This window comes from Sciurus vulgaris (assembly GCF_902686455.1).
Source record: "Sciurus vulgaris genome assembly, chromosome: 17".
NCBI lineage: Eukaryota > Metazoa > Chordata > Mammalia > Rodentia > Sciuridae > Sciurus > Sciurus vulgaris.
Genome location: NC_136478.1, coordinates 56220495 through 56247972, shown reverse-complemented (window position 1 = coordinate 56247972; position 27478 = coordinate 56220495). Strand labels below are relative to the sequence as shown.

The 27478-nt window shown below is 41.4% G+C and overlaps 1 protein-coding gene, 1 long non-coding RNA gene and 1 pseudogene across 7 annotated transcripts in view; all 3 read right to left on the bottom strand.

Moving 5' to 3' along the window:
* Positions 1-27478, bottom strand: part of LOC306647871 (insulin growth factor-like family member 3) — a 465794-nt gene that overhangs the window by 87219 nt on the left and 351097 nt on the right. Inside the window, exon 1 of one of the 5 annotated variants that reach the window (XM_079117442.1) lies at positions 26801-27450. The exons of the other annotated variants lie outside the window; for them this stretch is intronic. Within the exon in view, the coding sequence (XP_078973568.1) occupies positions 26801-26933 (133 nt within the window). The 5' untranslated portion in view covers positions 26934-27450. Of the gene's footprint in view, positions 1-26800; positions 27451-27478 lie in introns of those variants that run through there. 5 annotated transcript variants of the gene reach the window in all.
* LOC306647890 lies at positions 941-3554 on the bottom strand. The gene is made up of 3 exons (XR_013760207.1): positions 3486-3554; positions 3068-3124; positions 941-3011 (listed from the first exon to the last, which is right to left on the bottom strand). It is a non-coding gene; the product is annotated as an uncharacterized lncRNA (long non-coding RNA).
* Positions 9989-10984, bottom strand: LOC306647655 (la-related protein 1B-like; annotated as a pseudogene). Its single transcript has one exon. The product of its transcript is annotated as a la-related protein 1B-like (transcript).

The window sequence follows — 27478 nt, the reverse complement described above, 5'->3', positions numbered from 1 at the left end:
ACTTGGTAAAGTGCTCTCCTAAGCTTTACATTTATATATGTTTAACTTTCAAAGTAAAATTTAGAATCCATAGCATACAGTAACAATAATCACAGGTCTGCATGGGATAGTAGTAGTAGCAAATACTGAAAGGATAGCCTTAAATCTCAAGCAAACAGATATAATACAGGTCTTCAAATGACAGCGTGACCCTTCTCTGTCAGATACAATGTATAAAAGAGAGCACTTATTGGTTACCTAGCCAGTAAACCTAGGCAAACTTTCATTTTATAAACATTTACATAAAAATTTGACAAGGTTCAGAAAGACATAGTTCTCAGATGTATATATATGTATATATTTAGTTATAACCTAATTATATATTAGTTATAACCTGTATTGTTATAATCTAAAATAATAGTTGTTTATCTAACCAGTTACAAAGTAATCATTTAAAAGACTTTAAAACAGGTAAACCCTAATTACTTTAAGGCTTAGTTTCCCTAAAGAACAAAAACTAACCCATACAAGAAAATTATCTTGATAAGAGCAGATCAATATTTCAGACTTTGCTTCATATCAGTACACTAAAGTTCAAATAACTTTGTGCTAATTATAACTAACTTAACTACAACTTTTGAGATTTACCTTCCACAAACCTTCTGTGACTTACCTAGACATCCACAACTTGCTTACTCCTTGAGTTTTGAAAGAATACTACTTTGCCAGGTAAAATACTTTCCCATCCAGAAATATTTCTTTTACTTTCTAATTTTTTGTACTAAAATATATTTTGATACATATATAGTTCTCTTATCTTTTCTAGTTTTAGATACTTTCTTAAATTCATATTATTTTTTAAAAATATTTTTTAGTTGTTAGTGGACATTTATTTGTTTATTTGTGGTGCTGAGAATCAAACCCAGTGCCTTGCACATGCTAATCAAGTACTCTACCACTAAGTCACAACCCCAGGTCACCTTAAATTCATATTATAAAAGGATCCATACGAACATTAGCTGTGCATTTAATTTACACAACACATTTCATCCAAGGATGATCCAGCATATACAAAACTGTGTCTTAACATTTTTTGCCAGATTGCATTCAAAAGGTTGGAACACAGGATAGTTGAACCTGACCTCTCTCCCTTATCATTGCCTCAATGCCATCAACTTTAAGTGAGTTTCCCACTGCCAGTTGTACCCAGGGGCTCCTTTTGGGCCTTTTTACTATACAAGTCATATTGACATGCAATGGAGGAGGCCCTTTCCATCCTTTTCTTTAGGTTTCTTTGAAGATCCCTTTTACAGAGACTGCCTACAAAACATGGTTTGCCTTAGTTTCTATCTTTAATTTTCTGGATGTAGTTATTTTTTCTGCCAGTCTCCCCATGCATTTAGTTTGATGGGATACTGTTATAGGAAGAACTGCTTTTCACCAATGATGGCTATCACCTGGCCAGATGAGGAGTCCTGTCATTCCTTTCCCTAATCATAAACTGACAGTGTTAGAACTTACTACCACATCCTTTGTGGCCAGCAGCCTCCACCCCCAACAGGGGCAAAAGGGGCTAGAAGGCAGGGCAGAGGCCAGGTTCTCTGGTCATTTTTCTACCGCCCTGGAGTTTTTCTGGGATGTCTTTTCCAGGTTAGGGATAGTGTCCTTGACCACAGTGAGATGACCAGTGGCTGCCTGGGGCCAGGCTGAGAAACAGTGCTGGGAGTGCCAACACTGGGCTTAAAAGATTCAAAGCTTTTTAAATGTTTCTTCTGGTGTCCTGCTATCATTGCACAACAAAGGCAGTGAGTTTTGGAACCTTCAACTCAGTTCCTGAGGGTTCAGCATCAATGCCTGTACATACAGAATCTCTTCCACCTGTGTTACCCCTGACAGACCAACTTCAGTGTCAAGGATGTATAATAATCTAGAAAAACCACTTACTAATGCAATTTTTAAGTGTGGAAACAAATGCAAATATTTGTAGCCTCTCTTTTTCTTTTGTAAATACCATATGAAAACAAAATACCAAAGTATATAAACCTTAATCTTATGCTGAATAATTGATGTTTTAATATTTTAACCAAGAAATGATCTTGATAACTAACAAATAGTACTTAAATATAATTTTAAGATTTTAATTACTAAAATATTTTTGAAGCTATGAAAAATTAATTTTAAAATGTTTATTCCATTACATTCATCTAATTATTCATTCTTGGCATTCTAATAACTCGTTCTAAATTGCTCATGAAAATTTTGAGGCATTAAATAAAACTAACTGGTCATCATCTCAAGTTGTTTCTCTATTAGCCATTTTCACAGCGTGTGTATGTTAGGCAGTATCAACCCCAGCAAGATTATGATAAAGCCATTGAGTCAACAGAGAACAGTTTGCATGAAAAACATGTTGGAAAATCAACTCAGATTAGGGCCCTCCAAATTTATCTCAGGCTTCTCTAGCTATTGTACACATTCTGAACCCTACCTTAGTTTCTTGAAAAAGCTGCCTTAGAGAAAGTTATTTTCTTCTATACCTTCTCTGGGAAAAATCTCTCTACTGCAAAGAAGAAAACCAAGAAATTATAAATCACAGACCAGAAGATTAAAAAAAAAAAAAAAGATTTGTGCAAGAGGTAAAAATTAGACCACAGTACAAGGGTTGCTCAGAAGGAGAGTTGGAGACATCCGGTCTGCCCTCCTACTTCCATCTCCCCTGTGCCCCTAAAGCCAGGGGCAGGGCTCTTACCTGCCACAGTCCCTGGAGATGGGGGCTGAGTGGCACTGGGACTTCACACCCAGAACTTTCAGCCTCATAACAAATTTCTTCTGGGGACTAAAAGACTCCAGACAGCAGAGCTCAAAGCAGGGCCAGTAGATGCAGTTGGGGCCACACAGATAGGTCCAGTTCAGGGGCAGGATGGTGTCATCGTCACAGCACTGCTCCAAGGGGTTGTAGGTCTGGTCCCCACACCAGGGCATGACCTGGCACTGCCACGGACTAGTATCTGGAAGAGTCAGAGCTGGGCGAGCTTCAAGCCCCCATCCACAGATCCATCTCCTCCCCTCTCACTCCACCTGTTCTCACCTGTGTCTGCTGAACATGTTGAGTGTGCGAGTTCAGACATGAAGACAGCAACTGAGACTAGAAAGAAACGAAAGTGATGCTGGGGGGGTAAACATTTGGCTGTGATCAGGGGCAACAAGATGATGTTCCTGAGCTTCCTGGGTTGTTGGTAATAGCTGAGTGGATTTTGAGACTGGATGGAAGTACCCAGGTCTGGGTTAATAGGTGAGGAAGTGAAGTGAGGGATATGGGAAAAGCGAAGCTTCTGAAATTTGCAAGTGGAAAGAGAGATTTCAGCACAGTTAGAGATAACAGGGGGTGATCACCACGTGGGAAGATAGGAATTGAAGAGGGGAAAAAAAAGAAGTAAGTTTGAGGCTTGGCGGTATGCAGGGAGGCAATAACACTTAGGCTGGATTTGGGGCTGGAGTCTCCTTACTGAAGATTCTGGGATGCATGGTTCTGATGAGGCTGAAGAGCAGTGGTGGCAGAGCAGCAGCAGAAGGAATCTGAGGTCTTGAGCTGTGGCTTATAAAGGATTCTGTGAAGGGAGAATCCTGCCATTTTGTAATACAACAGAAGCAATGGTGTTGGAAAGGGTGGGGCTCTGTGTGAGAAAATTGCACTGAATCAATTCAGAACTATGCTCCAGCATTAGGAGTTGTAACTCTGGAAAGTCCCCTTTTAATGTTGGCATTAGTGCATGATAATCACACATAATAATGGGTTCATTTTGAAATTATTGAAAGCTGACAAATTCAGTGAAGCTATGGGATACTAGATCAACATTCATAAGTCAATAGCTTTCTGATACTTCAACAGTGATTCACCTGAGAAAGAAATAAGGGAAACTATCCTATTCACAATAACCTCCACAAAATAAAATAAAATGCTTGGGAATTTATCTAACCAGGAAGGTGGAGGACTTTTACAGTGAAAATTATCGGACACTGAAGAAAGAAATTGAAGAAGACCTTGGAAGATGGAAAAATCTCCCACGTTAATTAATATTTTCAAAGGCAGAATTAATATTTTCAAAAGGCCATACTTCCAACAGTCTTGTACAAATTCAATGCAATCCTCATCAAGATACCAATGACATTCTTCACATAACTAGAAAAATCTGTCCTAAAATTCATTTGGAAGAACACAAGATCCAGAATAGCCAAAGCAATACTGAACAAGAAGAACGATGCAGGAGATATCACAATACCTGATCTCAGCTTATACTTTAGAGCTACAGTCACAAAACCAGCATGGGATTGGCAGCAAAATGGACACAAAGACCAATGAATAGCAGACACAGAGACAAACCCATATACATACAAACATCTAATACTTTATAAAGGTGCCAAAATATATATTGGAGAAAAGATAGTCAACAAATGGTGCTGAGAACAACCATTCTCAACAAACAGTCAACAAATGGTGCTGAGAAAACTGGATATCCATATGTAGAATGAAACTAGATGCCTGTCTCTTACCCTGCACAAAAATCAAATCAAAATGTATCACAGACTTAGGAATTAGATGAGAAACTTTGCAAATGCTGGAAGAAAACATAGGCTCAACACTCTGGTGCAGGAACTAATTTCCTTAATTAGATCCTCAAAATGTGAGAAATAAAACCAAGAATTAATCAGTGGGATGGCATCAAATAAAATGGTTTTTGCACAGCTGGGACAGGTGGCAAATACCTGTAATCCCCAGCAGCTCAGGAGGCTGAGGCAGGAGGATCATGGGTTCAAAGCCAGCCTCAGCAAAAGTGAGGCCTGAAGCAACTCAGTGAGACCTTGCCTCTAAATAAAATAGAAAATAGGACTGGTGGTGTGACTCACTGGTCAGGTGCCCCTGAGTTCAATCCCCAGTATCCCCCCAAATAAACAAAAGGTTTTGCGTGGGAAAGAAAATGATTCAGAGCATGAAGAAAAAGCCTACACAATGGAAGAAAATCTTTTCCAGCTGCTTCTCTGATTGGGGATTAATATCCAGAATATATTAAGAACTAAAAAAAAAAAAAAAACCATTTAACAGCACACAAGCAAATAACCCAATGAATAAATGAACAAAAGAACTTAACTTTCTGGTCCCTGCACCCCAGCAGGATTGCTGCTGGTAAAGAAACACACTCCTCCACACATTTACACAGAACAGTGCTGGAAAAGAGATGTAACAGATCTGTAAGGATCTATGACACAGGATCTATGCTCCTGTGTACCAACTTAGTTAACTTGATGCCACATTTATGACTGTGACCCAGTAACCCATAAGTTCATGAACACAGGAAAGAGAAAACCCCAGGAGAACAGAACCAACTGTGGAGGAAGACAATCAGGGTGACCAGCTGAAGAATTAATCTCTATCACTGAAGTGCCTGAACATCTCTTGGAATCTACTGTCAAGCAAGAATCAAGGGCTGAAAGATTCTTCCTGCAAACAAACAAACAAACAAACAAACAAACAAACAAACAAACAATAACAACAAAAAACCCAGCAAGTCCTTTTTAGAGTCAGATTGTTTTATTACTTGACAGTGAAAGCAAAGTGAGCCACAGATGTGAGCTCCCCAGGTTCCCTTGCACAGGATGACAACAAATCCAAGGGGCTCAGTGACTTAGACAAGAAAATTAGAGACTGTGGCCAGGACAAGAACACCTGCTGCAGCTGCACAGCCTGCAGCGCTCTCCTCAGGGGCTGAGCTGGAAAGTCCCAGACCTTATCATACTCGCTGGCCGGCGGCCAGCAGAGGCTTTCCTGTGGCAGCCTCTTTAGAAGAGATGAAAATGACAATGACAGTTGTGGTTTAATCAGCGCTTTACAAGTTCTAATTCCTTAAAGAACAGTTTCTCTAAATTATAAAACTAAATAGACAAAAGAAATTATCTTAGCTGGGTGCGCTGGCTCACACCTGTGATCCCAGGGGCTTGGAAGACTGAGACAGGAGGATCACAAGTTCAAAGACAGCCTCAGCAATGGCCAGGCATTAGGTAACTGAGAACCTGTCTCTAAATAAAATACAAAATAGGGCTGGGAATGTGGCTCAGGGGTTGAGTCTCCCTGAGTTCAATCCCTGGTACTACTGTGCCCCCCCCCAAAAAAAAGGAAAAAAGAAATTATCTTCATAGATAAAAGCAGCTTAATTCTTTAAGAAATCCTTATACTTTATCCCATAGAGGATTAAACTTTGGGTTATATCAGTATATTGATATTTGACCTTTGTAAAAAGCCTTGAAAAACTTTGAGCTAATTACATATAACTGAGTTAATAACACAAAGACTTTTGAAATTTACCCTCCACAAATGTTCTGTAGCTTTCTTAGACATTTTACAACTTTTTACTTTAACACATAAAAGACTGTTTCATTCTGATATGTTTCTTTTTCTTTTTCTTTCCATATTAAAATATATTTCTATTCCTATAATCTTTTTATATCTCATTCCTAGCTGTTGATCCCATTTTAAATTTACATTTTGAAACAATTCTTATAAAATTCTGAATTCAGAGAAATTATTTCATTTTAATAAGATGAAACACTTCATTTTTTATGTACTTTAATTGAGATCCAACTGAAACATTTTGCACTCTTTCTATGCAAAATTATACCTGATAGGATCATAAGTGTTAGTAACTTTGTTTTTAGGGAAGACACAGAAATGAAGCAATCTTAAATTTTTTTCATTAACCAATTTATGAAAACATATTTAATATTTAAATATGTTACCATATGGAATTGCAGAAGTCAACAGTACTTAAGTTTATAACATGAGGAGAGAGCTTATATAATGGGAAAAAATCTTGTCCACATGCACATGAGATAGGGCATTAATTTCCAGGATATACAAAGAACTCAAAAAATTTAACACCAAAAAGACAAGTAACCCAATCAATAAATGGGCTAAGAAACTGAACAGACACTTCACAGAAGAAATACAATCAATCATCAAACATATGAAAAAATGTTCAACATCTCCAGCAATTAGAGAAATGCAAATCAAAACTATACTATTTCATCTCACTCCAGTTAGAATGGCAAGTATAAAGAATGCAAACAACAATAAGTGTTGGCAAGGATATGGCTAAAAGTGTACACTCATACATTGCTGGTGGGAATGCAAATTGTGCAACCATTATGGAAACCAGTATGGGGATTCCTCAGAAAATTTGGAATGAAACCATCATCTGACCCGGCTATCCCACTCCTCGGATTATACCCAAAGAACTTAAAATCAGTACACTACAATGATGCCACCACATCAATGTTTATAAGCAGCTCAACTCAACAATAACAAAACTTATGAAAGCAACCTAAATGCTCTTCAACAGATGAATGGGTAAAGAAAATGTGGTACATACACACAATGGAGTATTACTCAGCCTTAAAGATGGAGCAGATTGTCCAGGTGAAGGAGATACCAGAACTATCAGGTGGCACCATCTTGTTTGATTCAAGGACCACCATACACTCTGGCCTAAGCAGCCAGCAGCACCAGTGGCTCAAAGAGCCATCATGGTTGTCACTTCCTGGGCCAGGGAACCAAAACATTATGGGAAACAGACCAGTTAGGAGTGAAACAGACCAGTGCACTTGGAGAGGAGAACTCCAAACTTTATTTTACACTGGAAGGCTCAGAGAAGAACAAACTCCAAATTCTGAGCCCTGATCCACAGTTTCTCACAATATTCAAAGGTTATTTGGCATCATCTGGGACCCATCCTATCATGGGGGGGGGGGTTCTGTAAAAAAATTCCTACTGTTTGTGACAGAAGGCTTCTGTGAGGTCTCTAACATAAAGCTTGTTTACAAGAAACAGGTAAGAAGAAACAGCTCTTTTCACAAGCATTTGTTAAATCTCCAGCCTTGAAAGACTCCCCAGGGGTGTTTACATTTCAAAAGGGTGAAGTCAAAGTCTTGGAGATAGTTATGTACAACCCAAAGGCAGGGATCCCTGATTAATTAGGTTTCCTGAAGAAAGGCTCTCAGAAGGGCAGGGAAACGGACCCTTTCCCCAGGCAGTTGTTCCTCAGGACAATGTTCTGGTAATTCCATTTTACAACTGGGTCTGGTTTTGCCATCCAATACAAATCAACTGAAAGGGACTTTTTAGACAAATATTCATGAACTTTTTCTTTTTTAGTATTTTTTTTAGTTGTTGATGGACCTTTATTTTATTCATTTATTTATATGTGGTGCTGAAAGTTGAACCCAGTGCCTCACACATGCTAGACAAGCACTCTACCACTGAGCCACAATCCTGGTCCCTCATGACCTTTTTCTGCCCTAGCTCATCATCATCTCTTTTATGTGAAAAGTAGTCTGCAGGGATTGGTCACTCTTTTGTGCCATTTTTAGCTGGAGAATGTGGACATGATGAAGCCTGTAATTCAGGACTTAATTCCTTTTTAATAATTTTATTCTTGTAATTTTATTAATAATTCATAAATAGTTAATGGATGGGCATTACCAACTTGATTGACCTGAATGAACTATCCTGTGGAAAAAGTATTTTCTATATTATCCAACTTACCAATGATTGTTCATAAGCTGGTTAAAAAATGTCATGTTGGACCCAAGTGTAAGCTCGGGTGCACGGCTAGTGGCCAAATAAAATCGGACAGAAAGCGGCCGAAGCAAGCTTTATTGGAATTTGGCTCTTGGGTGAAATTCCCAGCCCCCCAGGGTACAGGTCAGGGTAGGGAGCCAGAGAATATCACACGTGGCCCCAGCTGCCCAGGGTCTTGATAGGCTGGAGTGGGCGGGGCATCCTGCTGAGTGATAGGTGGAGGTAAAAGTCAGTGGAGTTTCTCTGCCCCTTTGATTGGTTGCCATGTGGTGCACTGTCCTCTGCCTTAGTTGCTCCGCTCTCTCTCATATAGTCATCCAAATTCTGACCTAACACCAAGTTTACACAATAAATAAATCTAACTTTCACCATCAGCCACTATATCTTTAAAAGATAAGCAAACAAGCAATGCTACTTTTCTTCAACTTTTAAAACACTTGCCCATGTTGCTTGTTGAGATTGGAAGCACAGGGCTGAGAAGAAAATATGAAATAAAAACTTCTGTAAAACTGTCCGTCGTTAATGCTTTCCTGATGGGCAGGACTTATACTGATGTATCAAAAACACATTTTGTAGAAAACTGGAGAACATACCATTGTTTGTTTCTTTAATTTCTTACCCCTTACAGGTCCACATTAACAAATCTCAGTCCATGTGAAACATCTTTTTTTTTAATAAGAAAAGAAGAAAGTCTTTATTTCAGTAGTTTTAAAACTTTTTTTCATACATGTATATAGGGTAATAATGACTGTACAATCTAAGGCCCTTCCCGTCCCCACTGCCACTCCCCTCCCCTCACTCCCCTCTGCATGATCCAAAGTTCCTTCATTCTTCCCTACCCACCCCCCACTATGGATCAGCATCTGCATATCAGCGAAAACATTTGGCCTTTGGTTATTTGGGATTGGCTTATTCCATGCGAAACATTTTAACGTGTGGGTTATGCAGTGTTCACCACAGCAAAGGGCAGATCAAGAGCCATGGGCCTGGAAAACTGGGAAATCCTACACAGTCCTCTCTTTCTCTGCTTTATTGACCTGGACACAAGTACACGTGCCTGGAAACAAAAGACAGAACCTGTACTATTTGCACAGTGATAACAATTAGCTTCCCCTGCAAATAAACTAGCCACTCAGCCTAAGTTCAGTCACACAGAAAAGGGCAGGCTCTGGAATGCCAGCAGTGGTCCCTGGCTCTGTCTCCCGTCACAGCAGAGGTGGTCATCTCCCCTGTTGTGCTCTCCAGGGGTTGGCAGTGGACACGCACAGAAGGCAGTCTGGTGGCTTCCGTCTCTACAGCAAGGTTTGTTCCAGTACTTATAGTTCATCTCAGTGAGTCACCCGCTTCACTGCACATTCCCATCAGACAACTTCCAGGGCATCAGTAGATCATCACCCCAACTATGTGAGCAAAGGCTTGGCCTGGCAGGAACTCCAGACAATCCACCAGCCAGGAGAATTCTGTCTGTGGCACACTTCTGGGAGGAGGGCCCGGGATTGACAATTTTTCCGGTTCTCTTTTCCCTCATTTTCTCATCCACAACTTCTACTTCTATGCTGTCATTCAGGGACTCTGAAATGAGATTAAGGTTTTTGGTGACAGCCTGAATGTGGTGCCATCCAGTAATTAGGAATATAGACAAGAAACTGTGCTCATCCATCTGTCTCCGATGAAAGAAGTTACATTCCAAGTTTTCTATGCTGAAGTAATATTCAGTATATTTGACACTTAACATGCTCTTTAAGCAATGCTTCTTCCACAGGATACACCTGCACACCCATACAGTCATCACAATAACACATCATAAGGTGTTAATTTCTGTTTGAAATGGATGATCTGTCCTTTCACCGAGTTCTCAGTAACCATATGAATAATCTAAGTTCTCTCAAGGGTTTCCTCTGCCTCATCCTCTTCCTCTGCCTCTGAGGGAACCTCAGGTATTACCCGCCTCACTCCTCGCACTGGACACTTCATCCCGGTCATCTCTTTCTTGTCTCACTTCCAACTTTGTGTGTCATTTCTCCTGTTATTATGGGGTGACTTATTTGCTGCAGGTTGACACCACCAGCTCTTCCAGGATCCAGGTCTCTCCTGACTCTGGTCTTACATCATCTAAGAGCAGTGGTACCCACTTGTGTTTATTAGCTGTCTTTCATTGACTGCAGAACTGGGCCTCATCCTCACTGACATTTTCAATAGAACCATCAATTTTCTTTGCTCTCACTGTTACTGGTCTTTTCAGCCTTCTCTTTTTTTCTTTCTAAGTTGTGACTTCTCATTTCCTTGGCTGATGACACTGTGAGACTGCAAAAAGTTTTATCCAGTGCTCACTAACTCTCCTGGTGTTGGCCAGTGCACCATGTCATTGAAATCACTGGCCTTATTGGACTTCTTGTAAGGCAGCTTGGGACCCGCAGCGATTCGAGCCACTGCTGCACACTCCCGCTGAACTGCCGCCCGCTCGCTTGTCTCAGTTGCGGCTCGCCAATAGCCTCCAGAAAAATGCACCACAGACACGAGGTCTCACACAAGAGACTTTATTATGCGGACAACTAACACGTCCGCTTCAGGGTGAAAAGAAAGGAAAAAGAGAAAGATGGCGGGTAGCTTTCCCAGATATTGGAATCTCGTGGGCTGGAAGGAACCAGTAGCGGAGGAGAATACTTGCAAGCTGACTGATGAACCAATAGCTATCTAGCATGTTAGGTTGTAAAGTGGAAAGCAGGAAAATGGCGGCAGCGTAAGCTGGAAATTCCTGTAATGTAAGAGGCTGGCAGAGCGCAGATGACAAGTGGTTGGGAGGCGGAGTATTGGCTTTATATTACATTTTGTTTTCTTGAGCTTTCCTGCTTTTCTAATTTTGGGGGGATTGAGTTCAGCTGCTGCCTCTCCTGGCCTCTCCCAGCAGGTGATCGACTAGTCCCCCTGGTGCCATGAGTCCAGGGCCAGCCCTGCCCTTAATTCCTTTTTGTATTGTGGTTGGCATTGTTTTGCTTTTGGCTTTAGCTGTTGAAATAGCTTCCAGGAGCTCCTGCTGTCAGCTGGGAAGAGGCTGCATCATTGTGACCACAGTGACAATGTTCAGGGACAGATAGATGAGGGCAGTGGGAACGTGATGCCAAGAGAATGAGTTAATACAATCAGTCCATTGTGCTGACCCCTCCCTCTCCCATGCTGTCTTTGCCAAAATCAATTGGCCTGCAGTCCCACCTGGCCTATGTGGACAGGATATGTCACATTCCTTAGCAAACTGAGGCAGGAAGCAAAGGTCAGGCAGTTTGTGTAAGGTGATGAATGACGGAGGCAGAGAGGGGACGACTCCCAGTTATCAAAGAGAGAACAATTGTGCTTCGGGGCACTCGGGGTTGCTAACCATTAAGATCTGTGTTCCTGCCCCTCGTCATGTATACAAGGAAGAAGGGAAAGAGAATAATTAAAAAGGGGGATTCTAGGGTCTATAAAAGTGCAAGATGGGGGGTGATCCAAGATGACGAACTAGAGGGTTACTGCATCTCCTGTCGCTCCAGAACCCAGGATTCAAGAAGTGGAGGCATTGAGAGACTCAGACTAAAATAGAGCCACTGGGTGAGTCTCCCCAACTGGGTGAAGCTCAGCCTGGGCGGCAGGCCCGGATAGGGGCAGCTTAACAGAGCAGGGCAGGGCAGCTAGAATCTTCCCCAGGTAGCCCTGCTCACTCTGGCGGTGGGCTTCTCCCACATGGCCAGCTTCTTGGAGCAGGCCCCCAGTGAGAGCCATTCTGCACAGAACCAGCTCCGAGTCCTGGAGCCAGCGGCAAGCTCTGGCCTGCAGGCAGCTTCAGGGACCAGGACAGGGCAGCCAGGGACTTCCCCAAGCAGCCCTGCTCCCTCTGGCGGGAGGCGCCATTCGAGGCTAGCTTCTCGGAGCAGACTGCCCAGTGAGAGCCTTTCCGCACAGAGCCAGCTCCAAGCCCTGGAACCAGTAGTGGGCTGGGGCAGCTTTCTTCAGAAGCACTGCATTATCAAGTTCCTCCAAGACTTCAGGCTACTGAAGGCTGGGAGGTGATACACTGGAAATGTACAGGGACACTATAAGCCAATAGAGGAAATCTGCAATATCTCAGAGTCCCACTGACATCTGACCAATATGAGAAAACAAGGGAAGAAAATGTCCCAAACAAACCTAGATACTAAATCAATAAAACCCAATGACAACACAGCAGAAGAAATGTCAGAAAGGGAGTTCAGAATGTACATAATTAAAATGATCAGGGAAGCAAACGAGGAGATGAAAGAGCAAATGCAGGCATTGAAGGAGGAGATGAAAGAGCAAATGCAGGCATTAAATGATCGCACCAATCAACAGTTAAAAGACCAAATACGGAAAGCAAGAGATCATTTTAATAAAGAGTTAGAGATACTGAAAACAACAAACAATCAGAAATCCATGAAATGAAGGAAACAATAAACCAAGTTAAAAACTGCACAGAAAGCATAACCAATAGGATAGAACACCTGGAAGACAGAACCTCAGACATTGAAGAAAAAAATACTTAATCTTGAAAACAAAGTTGACCAAACAGAGAAGGTGGTAAGAAATCATGAACAGAATCTACAAGAATTATGGGATATCATGAAAAGGCCAAATTTAAGACATATTGGAATTGAGGAAGGCTTAGAGAAACAAACCAAAGGAATGAACAATCTATTCAATGAAATACTATCAGAAAATTTCACAAATCTGAAGAATGAAATGGAAAACCAAGTACAAGAGGCTTATAGGACTCCAAATATACAAATTACAACAGACCCACACCAAGGAACATTATTATGAAAATACTTAACATACAAAATAAAGACAGAATTTTAAAGGCTGTGAGAGAAAAGAACCAAATTACATTCAGGGGAAACCAATAAGAATATCAGCAGATTTTTCAATCCAGACCCTAATAGCTAGAAGGGCCTAGAACAACATTTACTAAGCCCTGAAGGAAAACGGATGCCAACCAAGAATCTTATACCCAGCAAAACTTACTTTCAGATTTGACGATGAAATAGGATCCTTCCATGATAAACAAAAGCTAAAGGAATTTACAAAAAGAAAGCCGGCACTACAGAACATTCTCAGCAAAATATTCCATGAGGAAGAGATGAAAAACAACGATGCAAATCAGCAACGGGAGGAACTAGCCTAAAGGAATAGCCAAATAAAGGGGAAACCAAATCATGTCGAAAAACAAAAATGAGTCAAATGCCTGGGAATACAAATCATATCACAATAATAACCCTGAATATTAATGACCTGAACTCATCAATCAAAAGATAGACTGGCAATTGGATTAAAAAGAAAAATCCGACAGTATGCTGCCTGCAAGAGACTCATCTCATAGAAAGAGATACCCATAGACCACAGTTGAAAGGATGGGAAAAAACATACCATGCACACGGACACAGCAAAAAAGCTGGAGTATCCATCCTCATTCCAGATAATGTGGACTTCAAGCCAAAACTAGTCAGAAGGGATAAAGAAGGACATTACATACTGCTTAAGGGAAGCATAAATCAACAAGACATAACAATCATAAATATCTATGCCCTGAACATTGGCTCATCCATGTACGTCAAACAAATCCTTCTCAATTTCAGAAATCAAATAGACCACAACACAATAATGCTAGGCGATTTTAACATGCCTCTCTCACCACTGGACAGATCTTCCAAACAAAAATTGAATAAAGAAACCATAGATCTCAATAACACAATCAACAATTTAGACTTAACCAACACATGTAGAATATACCATCCAACAAAGAAGGAATACACTTTCTTCTCAGCAGCACATGGATCCTTCTCTAAAGTAGACCATATTTTGTGCCACAAAGCTACTGTTAGCAAATACAAGAAGACAGAGATACTATCTTGTACTCTATCAGATCATAATGGATTGAAATTAGAAATAAATGACAGAATAAAAAACAGAAACTTCTCCAATACCTGGAGATTAAATAATATACTATTATATGATGAATGGATAACAGAAGACATCAGGGGGGAAATAAAAAAATTCTTAGAAGTAAACGAGAACAAAGACACATCATATCAAAATCTCTGGGACACTATGAAAGCACTACTTACAGGAAGATTTATTTCATGGGGTGCATTCAACAAAAGAAGTAGAAATCAACAAATAAACGACTTAACACTACAGCTCAAAGCCCTAGAAAAAGAAGAGCAGACCAACACCAAAAGTAGTAGAAGACAGGAAATAGTTAAAATCAGAGCCAAAATCAACGAAATTGAAACAAAAGAAATGATCGGAAAAATTAACAAAATAAATAGTTGGTTCTTTGAAAAAATAAACAAAATTGATAAACCCTTAGCCACACTAACAAAGAGAAAGAGGGAGAAAACTCAAATTACTAAAATTCGGAATGAACAAGGAAATATCACAACAGACACGAGTGAAATACAAAACATAATTAGAAGCTATTTTGAAAATCTATACGCCAACAAAACAGAAAACCTTGAAGATATCAACAAGTTTCTAGAGACATATGAATTACCTAAACTGAACAAGGAGGACATACACAACTTAAATAAATCAATTTCAAGCAATGAAATAGAAGAGGTCATCAAAAGCCTACCAACAAAGAAAAGTCCGGGACCAGATGGGTTCTCAGCCAAGTTCTACAAAACCTTTACAGAAGAGCTCATTCCAATACTCCTCAAAGAATTCCATGAAATAGAAAAGGAGAGAACCCTCCCAAACTCATTCTATGAAGCCAATATAACCCTGATACCTAAACCAGACAGAGACACATCGAGGAAAGAAAATTTCAGACCAATATCCTTAATGAACATTGACACAAAAATTCTCAACAAAATTTTAGCAAATCACATACAAAAATATATTAAAAAGATAGTGCACCACGATCAAGTGGGTTTCATCCCAGGGATGCAAGGTTGGTTCAACATCCGGAAATCAATAAATGTCATTCACCATATCAACAGACTAAAAGTTAAGAATCACATGATTATTTCAATAGATGCAAAAAAAGCATTTGATAAAATACAGCATCCCTTCATGCTCAAAACACTAGAAAAAATTGGGGTAGTGGGAACATTCCTTAACATTGTAAAGGCCATCTATGCTAAGCCCATGGCCAATATCATTCTAAATGGTGAAAAACTGAAAGCATTCCCCCTAAACCTGGAACAAGGTTCCAGGGATGCCCTCTTTCACCACTTCTATTCAACATCATCCTTGGAACTCTAGCCAGAGCAATTAGACAAACCAAAGAAATTAAAGGGATACGAATTGGAAAAGAAGAACTCAAACTATCCCTGTTCACTGATGACATGATTATATATTTAGAGGAACCTGGAAATTCCACCAGAAAACTTTTAGAACTCATAAGTGAATTCAGTAAATTAGCAGGTTACAAGATCAATGCCCATAAATCCAATGCATTTTTATACATAAGTGATGAATCTTCAGAAAGAGAAATTAGGAAAACTACCCCATTCACAATAGCCTCGAAAAAAATAAAATACTTGGGAGTCAATCTCACAAAAGAGGTGAAAGACCTCTACAATGAGAAGTACAGAACACCAAAGAAAGAAATTAAAGAAAACCTTAGAAGATGGAAAGATCTCCCATGTTCTTGGAGAGGCAGAATTAATATTGTCAAAATGGCCATACTACCTAAAGTACTATACAGATTCAATGCAATTCCAATTAAAATCCCAATGATGTACCTTACAGAAGTAGAGCAAGCAATTATGAAATTCATCTGGAAGAATAAAAAACCCAGAATAGCTAAAGCAATTCTCAGTAGAAAGAGTGAAGCAGGGGGTATCGCAATACCAGATCTTCAACTCTATTACAAAGCAATAGTAACAAAAACGGCATGGTATTGGTACCAAAATAGACAGGTAGATCAATGGTACAGAATAGAGGACATGGACACAAACCCAAATAAATACAATTTTCTCATACTAGACAAAGGTGCCAAAAATATGCAATGGAGAAATGATAGCCTCTTCATGGTGCTGGGAAAACTGGAAAACCATATGCAACAGAATGAAATTAAACCCCTATCTCTCACCCTGCACAAAACTCAACTCAAAATGGATCAAGGACCTTGAAATCAGACCAGAGACCCTGCATCTTATAGAAGAAAAAGTAGGTCCAAACCTCAACTTGTTGGCTTAGGATCAGACTTCCTTAACAGGACTCCCATAGCACAAGAAATAAAAGCAAGAATCAACCACTGGGATAGATTCAAACTAAAAAGCTTTCTCTCAGCAAAGGAAACTATCAATAATGTCAAGAGAGAGCCTACAGAGTGGGAGAATATCTTTGCCACTCATACTTCAGATAGAGCGCTAATTTCCAGAATATATAAAGAACTCAAAAAACTCTACACCAAGAATACAAATAATCCAATCAACAAATGGGCTAAGGAAATGAACAGACACTTCACAGAAGAAGATCTACAAGCAATCAACAGACATATGAAAAAATGTTCAACATCTCTAGTAATAAGAGAAATGCAAATCAAAACTACCCTAAGACTCCATCTCACCCCAATTAGAATGGCAATTATCAAGAATACAAGCAACAATAGGTGTTGGCGAGGATGTGGGGAAAAAGGTACACTCATACATTGCTGGTGTGACTGCAAATTAGTGCAGACACTATGGAAAGCAGTATGGAGATTCCTCAGAAAGCTTGGAATGAAACCACCATTTGACCCAGCTATCCCACTCCTTGGCCTATACCCAAAGGACTTAAAATCAGCATACTACAGAGATACAGCCACATCAATGTTCATAGCTGCTCAATTCACCATAGCCCAATTGTGGAACCAACCCAGATGCCCTTCAGTTGATGAATGGATAAAAATACTGTGGCACATACATACAATGGAATATTACTCCGCCATGAAGAATGATAAAGTTATGGCATTTGCAGGCAAATGGATGAAATTGGAGAATATCATGGTAAGTGAGATAAACCAATCTCAAAAAACTAAAGGACGAATGATCTCGCTGATTAGCGGATGAGGACATATAATGGGGGGTGGGAGGGGTTAGCGTTAAGATTAGGGTTAGGTTTAGGGTTAGGGTTAAGGAGGGGGGAAGAATGGAGGAAGGAATGACTATATAGAGGGAAAAGGGGGGTGGGAGGAGTGGGGGGGAAGGGAAAAATAACCGTAATGAATCAAACAACATTATCCTATGTAAATTTATGATTACACAAATGGTATGCCTCGACTCCATGTACAAACAGAAACAACATGTATCACATTTGTTTACAATAAAAAAAAAAGTGCAAGATGCACCCCTTCCCATGGGGTCTTGGCTCCAAGGTCCCACTTATCTTCAGAGAAGTCTGTTTGATCACTTTCCGAAATAAAACTTGCTTTCTATTCTTGCCTCAGCAACCCTCAGGTGTTTAATCTTCAACAAGAACCCATTTCTGATCTCCGAGACCAGTATCAGCAACACTAAGAATTGAAATTGACTCCTGTTGAATTCTGGCCATTTTATCTTTTAGCAGTTTAAGGCATACATTTTAGTCTTCCATTTTGTGTGGAACTGGATCCTCCCCTTCAAATGCTGTAATTAACAACACTTAAAACTTGAACAAAATATTGAAACCTCAAAATATTCAATTCATTTTTTTTCTATTGTTATGGGAATCACACAAGAAGCAGCAAATGGCCAAACCAAACTTTATTTTACACCAGTGGGGCCAGAGGCGATTAGCACTCCAAATTCTGAGCCCCCTTACCAGTTTTAACAACATTTATAGGCTATCTAGTGTCATAAATTTTCTAGTCTACAACAGTACATAATTGGACACAAGGTTTCAAAAAAAAGAAACCATGGTGTATGAATGTCAGGGTTTTCAAGTGGGTAGTGTGTTTACAAAAGCAGAATGGGATAAGGGAGGCTGGCTCCTCTTACAAGACCTTCCTAAATCTCCAGCCTTCAGCCAGCCCTGAGCCTTCATAGGGGCGTTTACACTTCAAAGGATGTAGTTAGGTCCCAGGGAAGGTCTTTTGCAATCCAAAAGGAAGAAGTGAATGGTGCTAATTAGTTTCCCTGAAACTCAGCTGATGGGAACAGAGAGGAACTCTCTCCTGGGCACTAATTCTTAGAGACAGCATCCTTAGTTTACTTTATATCCAGGCCTGGGTCAATTATCCACTATAGTATGAAGGATTGAACCCAGCGGTGGCACTTAACCCCTGAGCCACATCCCCAGTCCTCTTTTGTATTTTAGTAACAGGGTCTTGCTGAGCTGCTGAGGTTGGCTTTGACCTTGCAATCCTCTTTCCTCAGTTTCCCAAGTCACTGGGATTACGGGTGTGCACCACCGGGCCCACCTTTCAAGCCATTTTTTGGAATAGCTGCACATTCTTTTAGAAAATAAATGCATAGTTTCTCTATACCCCAAATCCATTTTCCCCTATTATTAATTTCTTAAATCAGCATGGTAGTTTATTATAATTAATAAAGCAATATTAATATATTGCTACTTACTAAAGTTCACACTCCATTCAGAATTCTCAGGGTTGCTCTCCAAAGAGGAAAATGAGAGGTCTCAGGGGAAAAACTGAGGAAGTCAGAACCAATTTCCAGTAGTTGGTCAATGCCAGGAGTTGGTGGGGCTGTGTGGGGCTGAATGTTAGAGCTACCATGAAACACATGAGAACCAGAGAGCCCACCAAAGCGGCTGTGTCCCAGGGGCACCCTCCACCCAGCAAGGAAACACTCCCTCCCTGACTCTCCCCTCACTTTTTAGGAGCACCCTGTCATGACTTCCCCTCTCTGGATTTCAGACAGCACAAGACCAGCTCCCAGCAACCCTGCCCACTCCCTGAGGACCTAGATCCCCAAATGATCATCCCCCAAACAACACTGTCCTTAGAACATCAGAACTACCTTACAACATGCCCAGGCGGGAAACATGGTCACAAATCAGCCCCATCACCAACCCATTCTTTCCCCCCAGGGCTGATTTGCAACCCTGCCCACCTGTGCTTAGACTCAGGGAGTTTCCAGTGAGGAAAGGATGATGAATGGGGAGGAGGGAATTTGTGGCTGCTGGATGGGGCTTTGACATAGCCCAGAACTACCGGCAAGCCTGTTTCTTTCTGCCCTCCCCTCCATGTAATGTGCTCCAGGGGAAGCCCTGCCAGCTTTCAGGTGAGGCAACCACATTGATCACACCATGGAGAGCTGACCTGTGCAATAGACCACAGCACCCTTTACCCACCTGAGGGTACAATCACACCTAATGTCACGCCAAACTTGGGGGTCTCCTGGTGAAAGAATGGACATTTTTTTTAAGCTGTCTGTTTTATCTTAACTCCCTAAGGTCACCCTCCCAGTTATCTTAACTCCCTAAGGTCTCCCTCCCATTGTCTCAACTCCCTAAGGTCACCCTCCCAGTAATGGGAACAAAGCCCCTAAAGCTGTTCCAAGAAACAGCCCCAAACAGAGAGTAAAAGGGTAAATTGAGCCAGATAGCTAGATAGTGCTCAAACAGTAGGATTACCAGAAACTATTGACCAGAATCTACGCCCTGTTGTAAAGCATTGTGAAACATGTCGTATGTTATCAGCAAACCCAGACCCCCTTTGAAATTTCCCGGCAGCTTTGTTCCCCTTTTCCCTTTCATGTGCGACCCCTCCCGATGTGTGGTTTCTGCCTTTATAAACCTACAAGATTTTCTGCTAGGGACTCGACTCCTCGAGTTGTGTCCCAGCGCGCTGGAATAAACACCTCTTGCGGTTTTCATCAAGTGACGCCTCCTGCGGTTGATTGGGGTTGCCGTGGATCCATGGGACAGAGTTGGGGTTTCCTTTTTGGGGGCCTTACACTGGGACCAAAGACCTTGAGGAAAAGGCCCCAGCTGTGAACTGAGACTGCAGCACTCCATTGGAAGTCTGCTGTGATCCAGGAAGGAAGGAGCAGGGAGATAGCAGCAGGGAGGATTTTAGCATCTGCCCCTCTTGAGAGGACCCTGCTTTGGTCTCCACCTTCCACCACTCCTCCCAGGTTCTCTTCCACCTGCTCTGCACCTACATCTCTCTGAACCCCAATAGTAGAGAGACTCTGTCTTTATTGGACAGTGGACACTGGGGAGTGAACCCAGGGGCACTTTACCCCTAAGCTACATCCCCAGTACTTTTTATTTTATTTTAATTTTGCAGTAGCATCTTGCTAAATTGCTGAGGGTCTCTCTAAGTTGCTGTGGCTGGTCTTGAACTTGTGATCCTCCTGCCTCAGCCTTCTCATTTGCTGGGATTACAGGCATGTCCTACTGTGGGCCCTGTCCCCTGGAAGGAGGCCTGCATGGCAGGCTCCAGTCACAATCCTCATGAACTAGGGTTCCAACCCTTGTCCTGTGTTCTGTGAACAGGATGTTTTCCTGTGGTCTGTAAAACAGTTCTTCTGTGGCCATTGAGCCTGTCATCTCCTGTTACTTTCTGTTACCATCCAATAATCTGCCAAATAAGCTAAACAGTTTACACAAGGCTTGACCTTTAAGATGTATGGTTATCCTAACTGCAAGCATAAAAAAAGACAGTGTTACATGCAGTAAAGGCAGAAGTAGCTTCCTGTGTGACAGGTGCTCCATCTCTCCCAAATAAAGCTCTTCTCCTCAGATCTTTGTGCAGAGACTGAGTCATTTCCCCATGCTTGCTGGTCTTGCTGACAGGGTTTGTCCAACACAGTGCTAGACCCGCCAGTGTTGCAGACAACAATTGTACAACACACTACCATGCCAGGCTCTCTTTATCTTTACAGATGAAAAAACAAAAGACTCATTCAAGATGTACAGTGGATGATCTTTGGCAGGGGCTTAGAGAGGAGTCTCATCTTGGGATATGGCGATGGGCAGTTTACGTTACAGGTTTAGGAACCATAAGCTATGAGCATCATTTGTGATCATTATGAAGAGCAATGAAAAGCAATCCAATGTTTTAATTGTGTGATAAATTGAGAAACGGTTCTTTCTTGACTTTCTTGCCAATTGTGAGATAAGTTAAGCATATATAGACTCTTTCCTTATTCATCATCCTGCCTTGATGATTCCCTAAACAAGGGCTTGGAGTTAATGTTGGGAATTGAGGGCTCCAATGCCTGAGAGAATTTATTTTCTGCTGGTATTCATCTTCCTCCCTGGGTCAGACAACCATGCCCATGGACTTTCCTATGCTTACATTTTGGGAAACATCAGAAGACAATCATAGAGTTCATTCAGGATGCAGTCTGAGGAATTTGCTTTTGTTTAAGGAGGAGGAGTTACAGGTGCCTCAGACATGTGTGGCCACCAATCAGGCTCAGGACATTCCATGCCTGGTTTTGCAAGGCACAGCCCTTGGAGCCCTGGGGACCTGCATCTCTTTGCTTTGCTGACTTCAGTTCCCACCAAGATAATAGCCTCATGCTACAGACCACTTAAGAGAGCAGGTTTCTCTTCTGTCCTTGGATTCTGGCTGCAGGAGGGTTGCTGAGTCCTGGGGCTGCAGGGAGCACAGGGAGAGCTGTCCAGTCAGCACTGCTCAGAGCAGGAGGCCAGATAAATGCCTCCCTGGACTGTGGAAACCCATGCACGTTATTGACTCTCCTCAGACAAGAAGTAGAGGGTGTGTGACTCTCAGGGCCCACCCAGGGACACGGCATGACCAGTGCTTAGAGAAGAATGTCCTGGTCCTCCCCTACTTTCCCTCTGTCTGGTCTTGTTGATTAACTCGTTTTTTTCTCTCTTCCCACCCTCTGTGATTCTTCTCTGCATTCAGATTTTCTATAGTTTTCAATCTTCAAATATCACTTAGAACACCAATACAGATAATGTAGGAATGCACTTTATTGAAAAATATTCATCTGCTGACATGACAAGGGCTGGTCATCCTCATCACACGTCCTCTCTCCCCAGAGGAGATTTCATGGGCAGGGCAGCATTTGCATTCTCCTCTGTATTCTGAATACCTGCATGCATATAAACACCTGTATATACAGTTCACATTTCCCTTCATGTAAATAGGATATCATAATATTCCTAATAGGTTATCATAATATTTCCTGGAAGCTCTAAAAGACCACAGATATTTTTTAAGTTTACCGGATTTGCATTTTAAGAATGAATTGTAATTTATTTCATTGGATCCTTTTGAAAGTCATTTGATTTGTTCCCATTTTTTCTGTCTTGCCCTACAAATGCTGCAGCAAACATCTTTGTACATCACTGTGTACATGTGAGCGTGTTTGGTCAGTCACAGAGGTATAAGTGGGAATTCTGATGTAAATCATTTAGGACAGACCAAGCCATATGTGAGTGATAAACCACAGAAATCAAAACAATGAACCAATTGATTACCTCACGTGAGAAGAAGCCTGCACTGTGGTGAGGCCAGGGTTTCCATTCTGCTCTGATGCACTCACTCCAAACACTACAAAGGTGACCATGATGTTTATCAGAGACTTCACTCTGGAGGTGCTACTCACTGCTGTGTGATGTGCAGTTCCCAGGGAACTTCTGGCCTAAATACCCCACAACAGGTCAAAACATCCATTCCCTTCCTAAGGAACAGAGATTGAGATTGGAGGTTTTAAGGACAGCTGCTCTCACTGACCCATGACAACAGACATGCAAGGGCTCATGAGCTCTCTGACATTTTGTCAAAATAAAGTTCCCCCCTTTCAGAAGCAGAGTCACACTCTGTGACATGTGCAGCCAGAGGAAGGAGTGGAGCTCCAATGAAGTACAATGGGTCAAAATGCATTCTACTGTCATGCAGAAAAACAGGGAACTATACAAACTCCCTGATTCCTGTTTTCCCTAATATTAACTACTTACATTAGTGTGGTATATTTGATATAATTAATGAGGCAATATTGATACTCATTACTAACTGAAGTCTAGATCCTATTCAAATTCCTTCATTTCCACCTAAAGCTCTTCTCTGTTCAGGGTACCAAGCTGCATTGAGTTGCATTGTCTCTTCAGTTTCTCAGATTTTCCTTGTTTTTTATGACTTGACAGTTTTGAGAAGTACTGGTAAGGATTTTCATGGAAGGTCCTGATAATGGAATTTGTGTGAGGTTTTTCTCATGATTATGCTTGAGTGGTTGGGTTCTGGGAGGAAGGCCACAGAGGTAAATTTCCACACTCATCACCTCAGAGCAAGGATACGACCTAGCACTGTGGCTCAACACCAATGACCATGACATTGATCACCTCGAAGATGAAATACTTTTCAGATTTCTCTTGTTTAAAGTTACTCTTTCTTTCCCCTTCCCACATAGTGCTCTTTGGAACCAAGGCATTATTTGCAGCCTACACGTCAGGAATGGAGTTATTCTTCCCCTCCTTGAGGATGCCGTGTTTACAAAAACTGCTTAGAGTTCTGCACAGGGGATGTGCCATTTCCTATTTATTTATACATACCAGTCTGGATTCAATCATATTTATTTCAAACTTTGGGTCTAGTCCATTTCTGCCACAACAAAATATCACAGACTGGGTAATTTATAAACAACAGAACTTCAATTCTCCTGGTCTTGGAGGTGGCAAGTCCAAGATCAAGGTATGAGCAAGATTCCATGTCTGGTGAGATCTGCTCTGGGTTTCAAGGAGGCACCTTGTTTTTGTTTTTAAAATGGGTCCTTCAATGTTTCCCAGGCTAGTCATGAACTCCTGGGCTCAAGGGATCCTTCTGCCTCAACCTCCTGAGTAGCTGAGGCTGCAGGTGTGTGCCACCATACCTGGCTCAGATGGTGCCTGGCTGTGGTGTCTCGCACGGTGCATGTTAGTCAGGTTTTTACAACAGTAACCAGTACCTGAGGTAAATCAACTTCATGAGAGAATGTGCTTCCTTGACTCACAGTTCTGTAGGCTCCAGTGCATGGTCCGTGGCCCCACTGCTTTGGGGTTTGTGATGAGGCAACCCAGATAGCAGGAGTGCCTGGCAAAGGAGGCCACTCACCTCATGGCAGCCAGGAAGTAAGTGGATGAAGGGGCCAGGGTCCCAATGTCACCTACAGGAACACGACCCCCTGACCTGAATGCCCACAAGTAGGTCCCACCTCTTAAAGGTGCAACCACCTCCCAACAGAGCTACTTATTTCAGACCTTTCCTTTAACTCATGGGACTTTGGAGGACATTTCAGAACTAATCTATGGCATTGCTGTGAGCTGTCCTGGAATCTAGGAAAGGATCAGCTCTCAGGAAAGGACCTGTTTCTTGGAGGAAATAATATTTTACCAAAAGATGACTGGGTTTTTCCCTTTATGTTAAGTACATCAGAACACAAATTGCCAAAATCATTACAAAAATGCAGCATTTTCCTATCTGATACTTCTCAGTTATTTTTCCTTGAGCTTGATTAAATGATGCATGTTAAGATTTAAAGAAGCCTGAGAGATAAGCATGATAGGAAAAGAACTGAAAAAAATGTCCAATGGCTTCTCTTCCATTGTTAGATGTGACACTTGAGTCCTCAGTAAGACGATGGATTTGCAGTAGATTAGATCACCTTTAAATTGTAAAAATCTTCACTGCATCACTAAATAAACCTTTCCCCAGACTTCTAGTCCATTTTTTTGGAAAGGACCAAGCTGAGACTTTGTACTTTAGATTTCTACACTGGTGCCATAGTGCACAGAACTGTGGACATTTTTCTGCCTTGTGCAGTGTACATTTGTATTTGCCGGGTTGAATCTTTTCAATGTATCACATGACTGTTGTGCAGATATCAGGGAGCCAATTGCTCATTAGCAAACTACTCTCCCTGTATACACTGGTCCTCCTTGTGGGCATCTAATGTCTTTTTAACTCATTGGGCCATCATTTAGCTCATGGAGGCTGGCAGTGATTCCCCAACTGGTCTCCCAAAGTGAGCAGTCTTTTCCTAAGGAATAATGTTTTCAATGTTTTTAGAATAATATCAGATCATTTGTCTGATAAATCATGGATTTTGATATTTTTGTTACAATTTTCTCAGGCTTTCCCTTTTCAAAGCATTGGACTCAAGAAGAGGGTTCTAGGTTTGGTATCCCATTCTAGGATAAAACCCAGAACTTACATTCCTCTTTAGACTTCTGTCAACCCTCTTGTCCTCTGTGGTCTCTTATATGGTGCTATAAGGAGGTTGCACGCCTCCTTATTTTGCTTATTTTATTAATGTGTTATTGTTGATGTTTTTACTTTTGTGTATTTCAGATGTGTAATTGTGAGCAAGATCTGCTTTTGTGGCCTTCCTAAGAAGCATTTACATGAAATAAGATTAGGACATTGTGTTTGGTGTGTTACTACATTAAAACAGCGAGAGAATGTAGACAGAGGGAGAGAAATGATGAATGATACCACCTGTTCAACTGTGTATAATAAACACTTAAAATGGCCAAAAAAATTACTATAGAATAGTAAAAGGGGGAAAAGTGAGCACAGACTTCCTTATTCCCTTTATCTGAGTAGTAATTTCTACCAGGAAGGTAAGACGATTTCAACCTAATCTCTTCCTAAGTTCCCACCTCTTAATACTATTCCACTGTAATTAAGTTTCAACACCAATCTGGGAGGGCCACAAACATTCAAACCACACCAGGGTTATCAGCAATATTGCTTAACTTGTTTTTGCCTTAATGGTTCCAGTGTTCCCAATGAGAGCTTTTCCAGTTGGCTCCTGAACCCCCTGACACATGGAGAGCAATGTGAGTTTGAAAAGTTTATATGTATGCTTTTTTTTTCCCCCACTGCCTCATTTCCTGGCACTCATGTTCTTGGAGCAGGTTGAATGCTTTCCACCCCCACCTAGAATCTCACATTTCTCCAAAGATCCTACAGTTTGCTTTCACATATTTTTCCTTATAAATTCATTCTGTGATTCTAGTTCATTACTATTCAATAAATATTCTCACTTGATGGACTTAATAGGCACAGAAATATGTAAAAGTGAAAACAATCTTAATTTAAGTTACATTTCACCAAGTTATATTGATATATTGGGTGCATTTATGAATATGTAACATGTATGAATATGTAACGTCATTATGTACAACTATAATACACCAATAAAAATGTGGGATATAAAAAAATGAATAAATACAATTACATTTCATTCTGTCTTCCTGGAAGGCTGACATAGGACAGGATATGGGCACCTTTCAATCTCCCCAGCTAGACTCTACCTGCACATCTTCTCCATTGCTGACCGGGCTTCTGTTTCTTTGCTGCTGAAAACACAGGCAGGGAGGACGGAGGCAGGAAGGCTCTTCCCTGGTTTGTAACATTAGGGTGATTTTCCACTGATACCGTGGACATTGCAGGCAATGGCTGCAAACTCACATGAGGCTGAGAACCTCACGGTGGCATCTGGATTCTGCAGAGAGAGGAATGCTAAAGATCTCTTATCTGAGCTTCCCTGGAGAAGACAGCAAAGGATATTCACACTCCTCGTCCACTCTGAAAGGTCCTGGAGCCACAGCCAGGCTGCCGCTGAGCTGGCTGGAGCCCCGCACACGTAGGTGCAGCCAGAGGCGCCCGCGGCTGCAGTTCTCCAGGTGCTGTGTTTCCAAGCGCGGGCCACGGCCTGGAGACTCGAGTGCTAAGCTGGGGGCGGAGGCAGACATGAAGGCCCCCGAACCATACGTATGTGATCGGAATCTGTCAGGCTAAGGGGTGCACGCTGTCTCCAGTCCACAGGAGAATGCACTTTAGTGACCTGTGCAGGCTGCAAAACCAGGGGCGCTGCGATTCTCTGAGCTTGTTTCGAACTCCGCAGGTCGACACCCAAGGGAAACGGTGGACACTTGTCACACCTCCAGGACAGCACTCGCACTTTTTTACATAACAGCTTTCGAATTTTG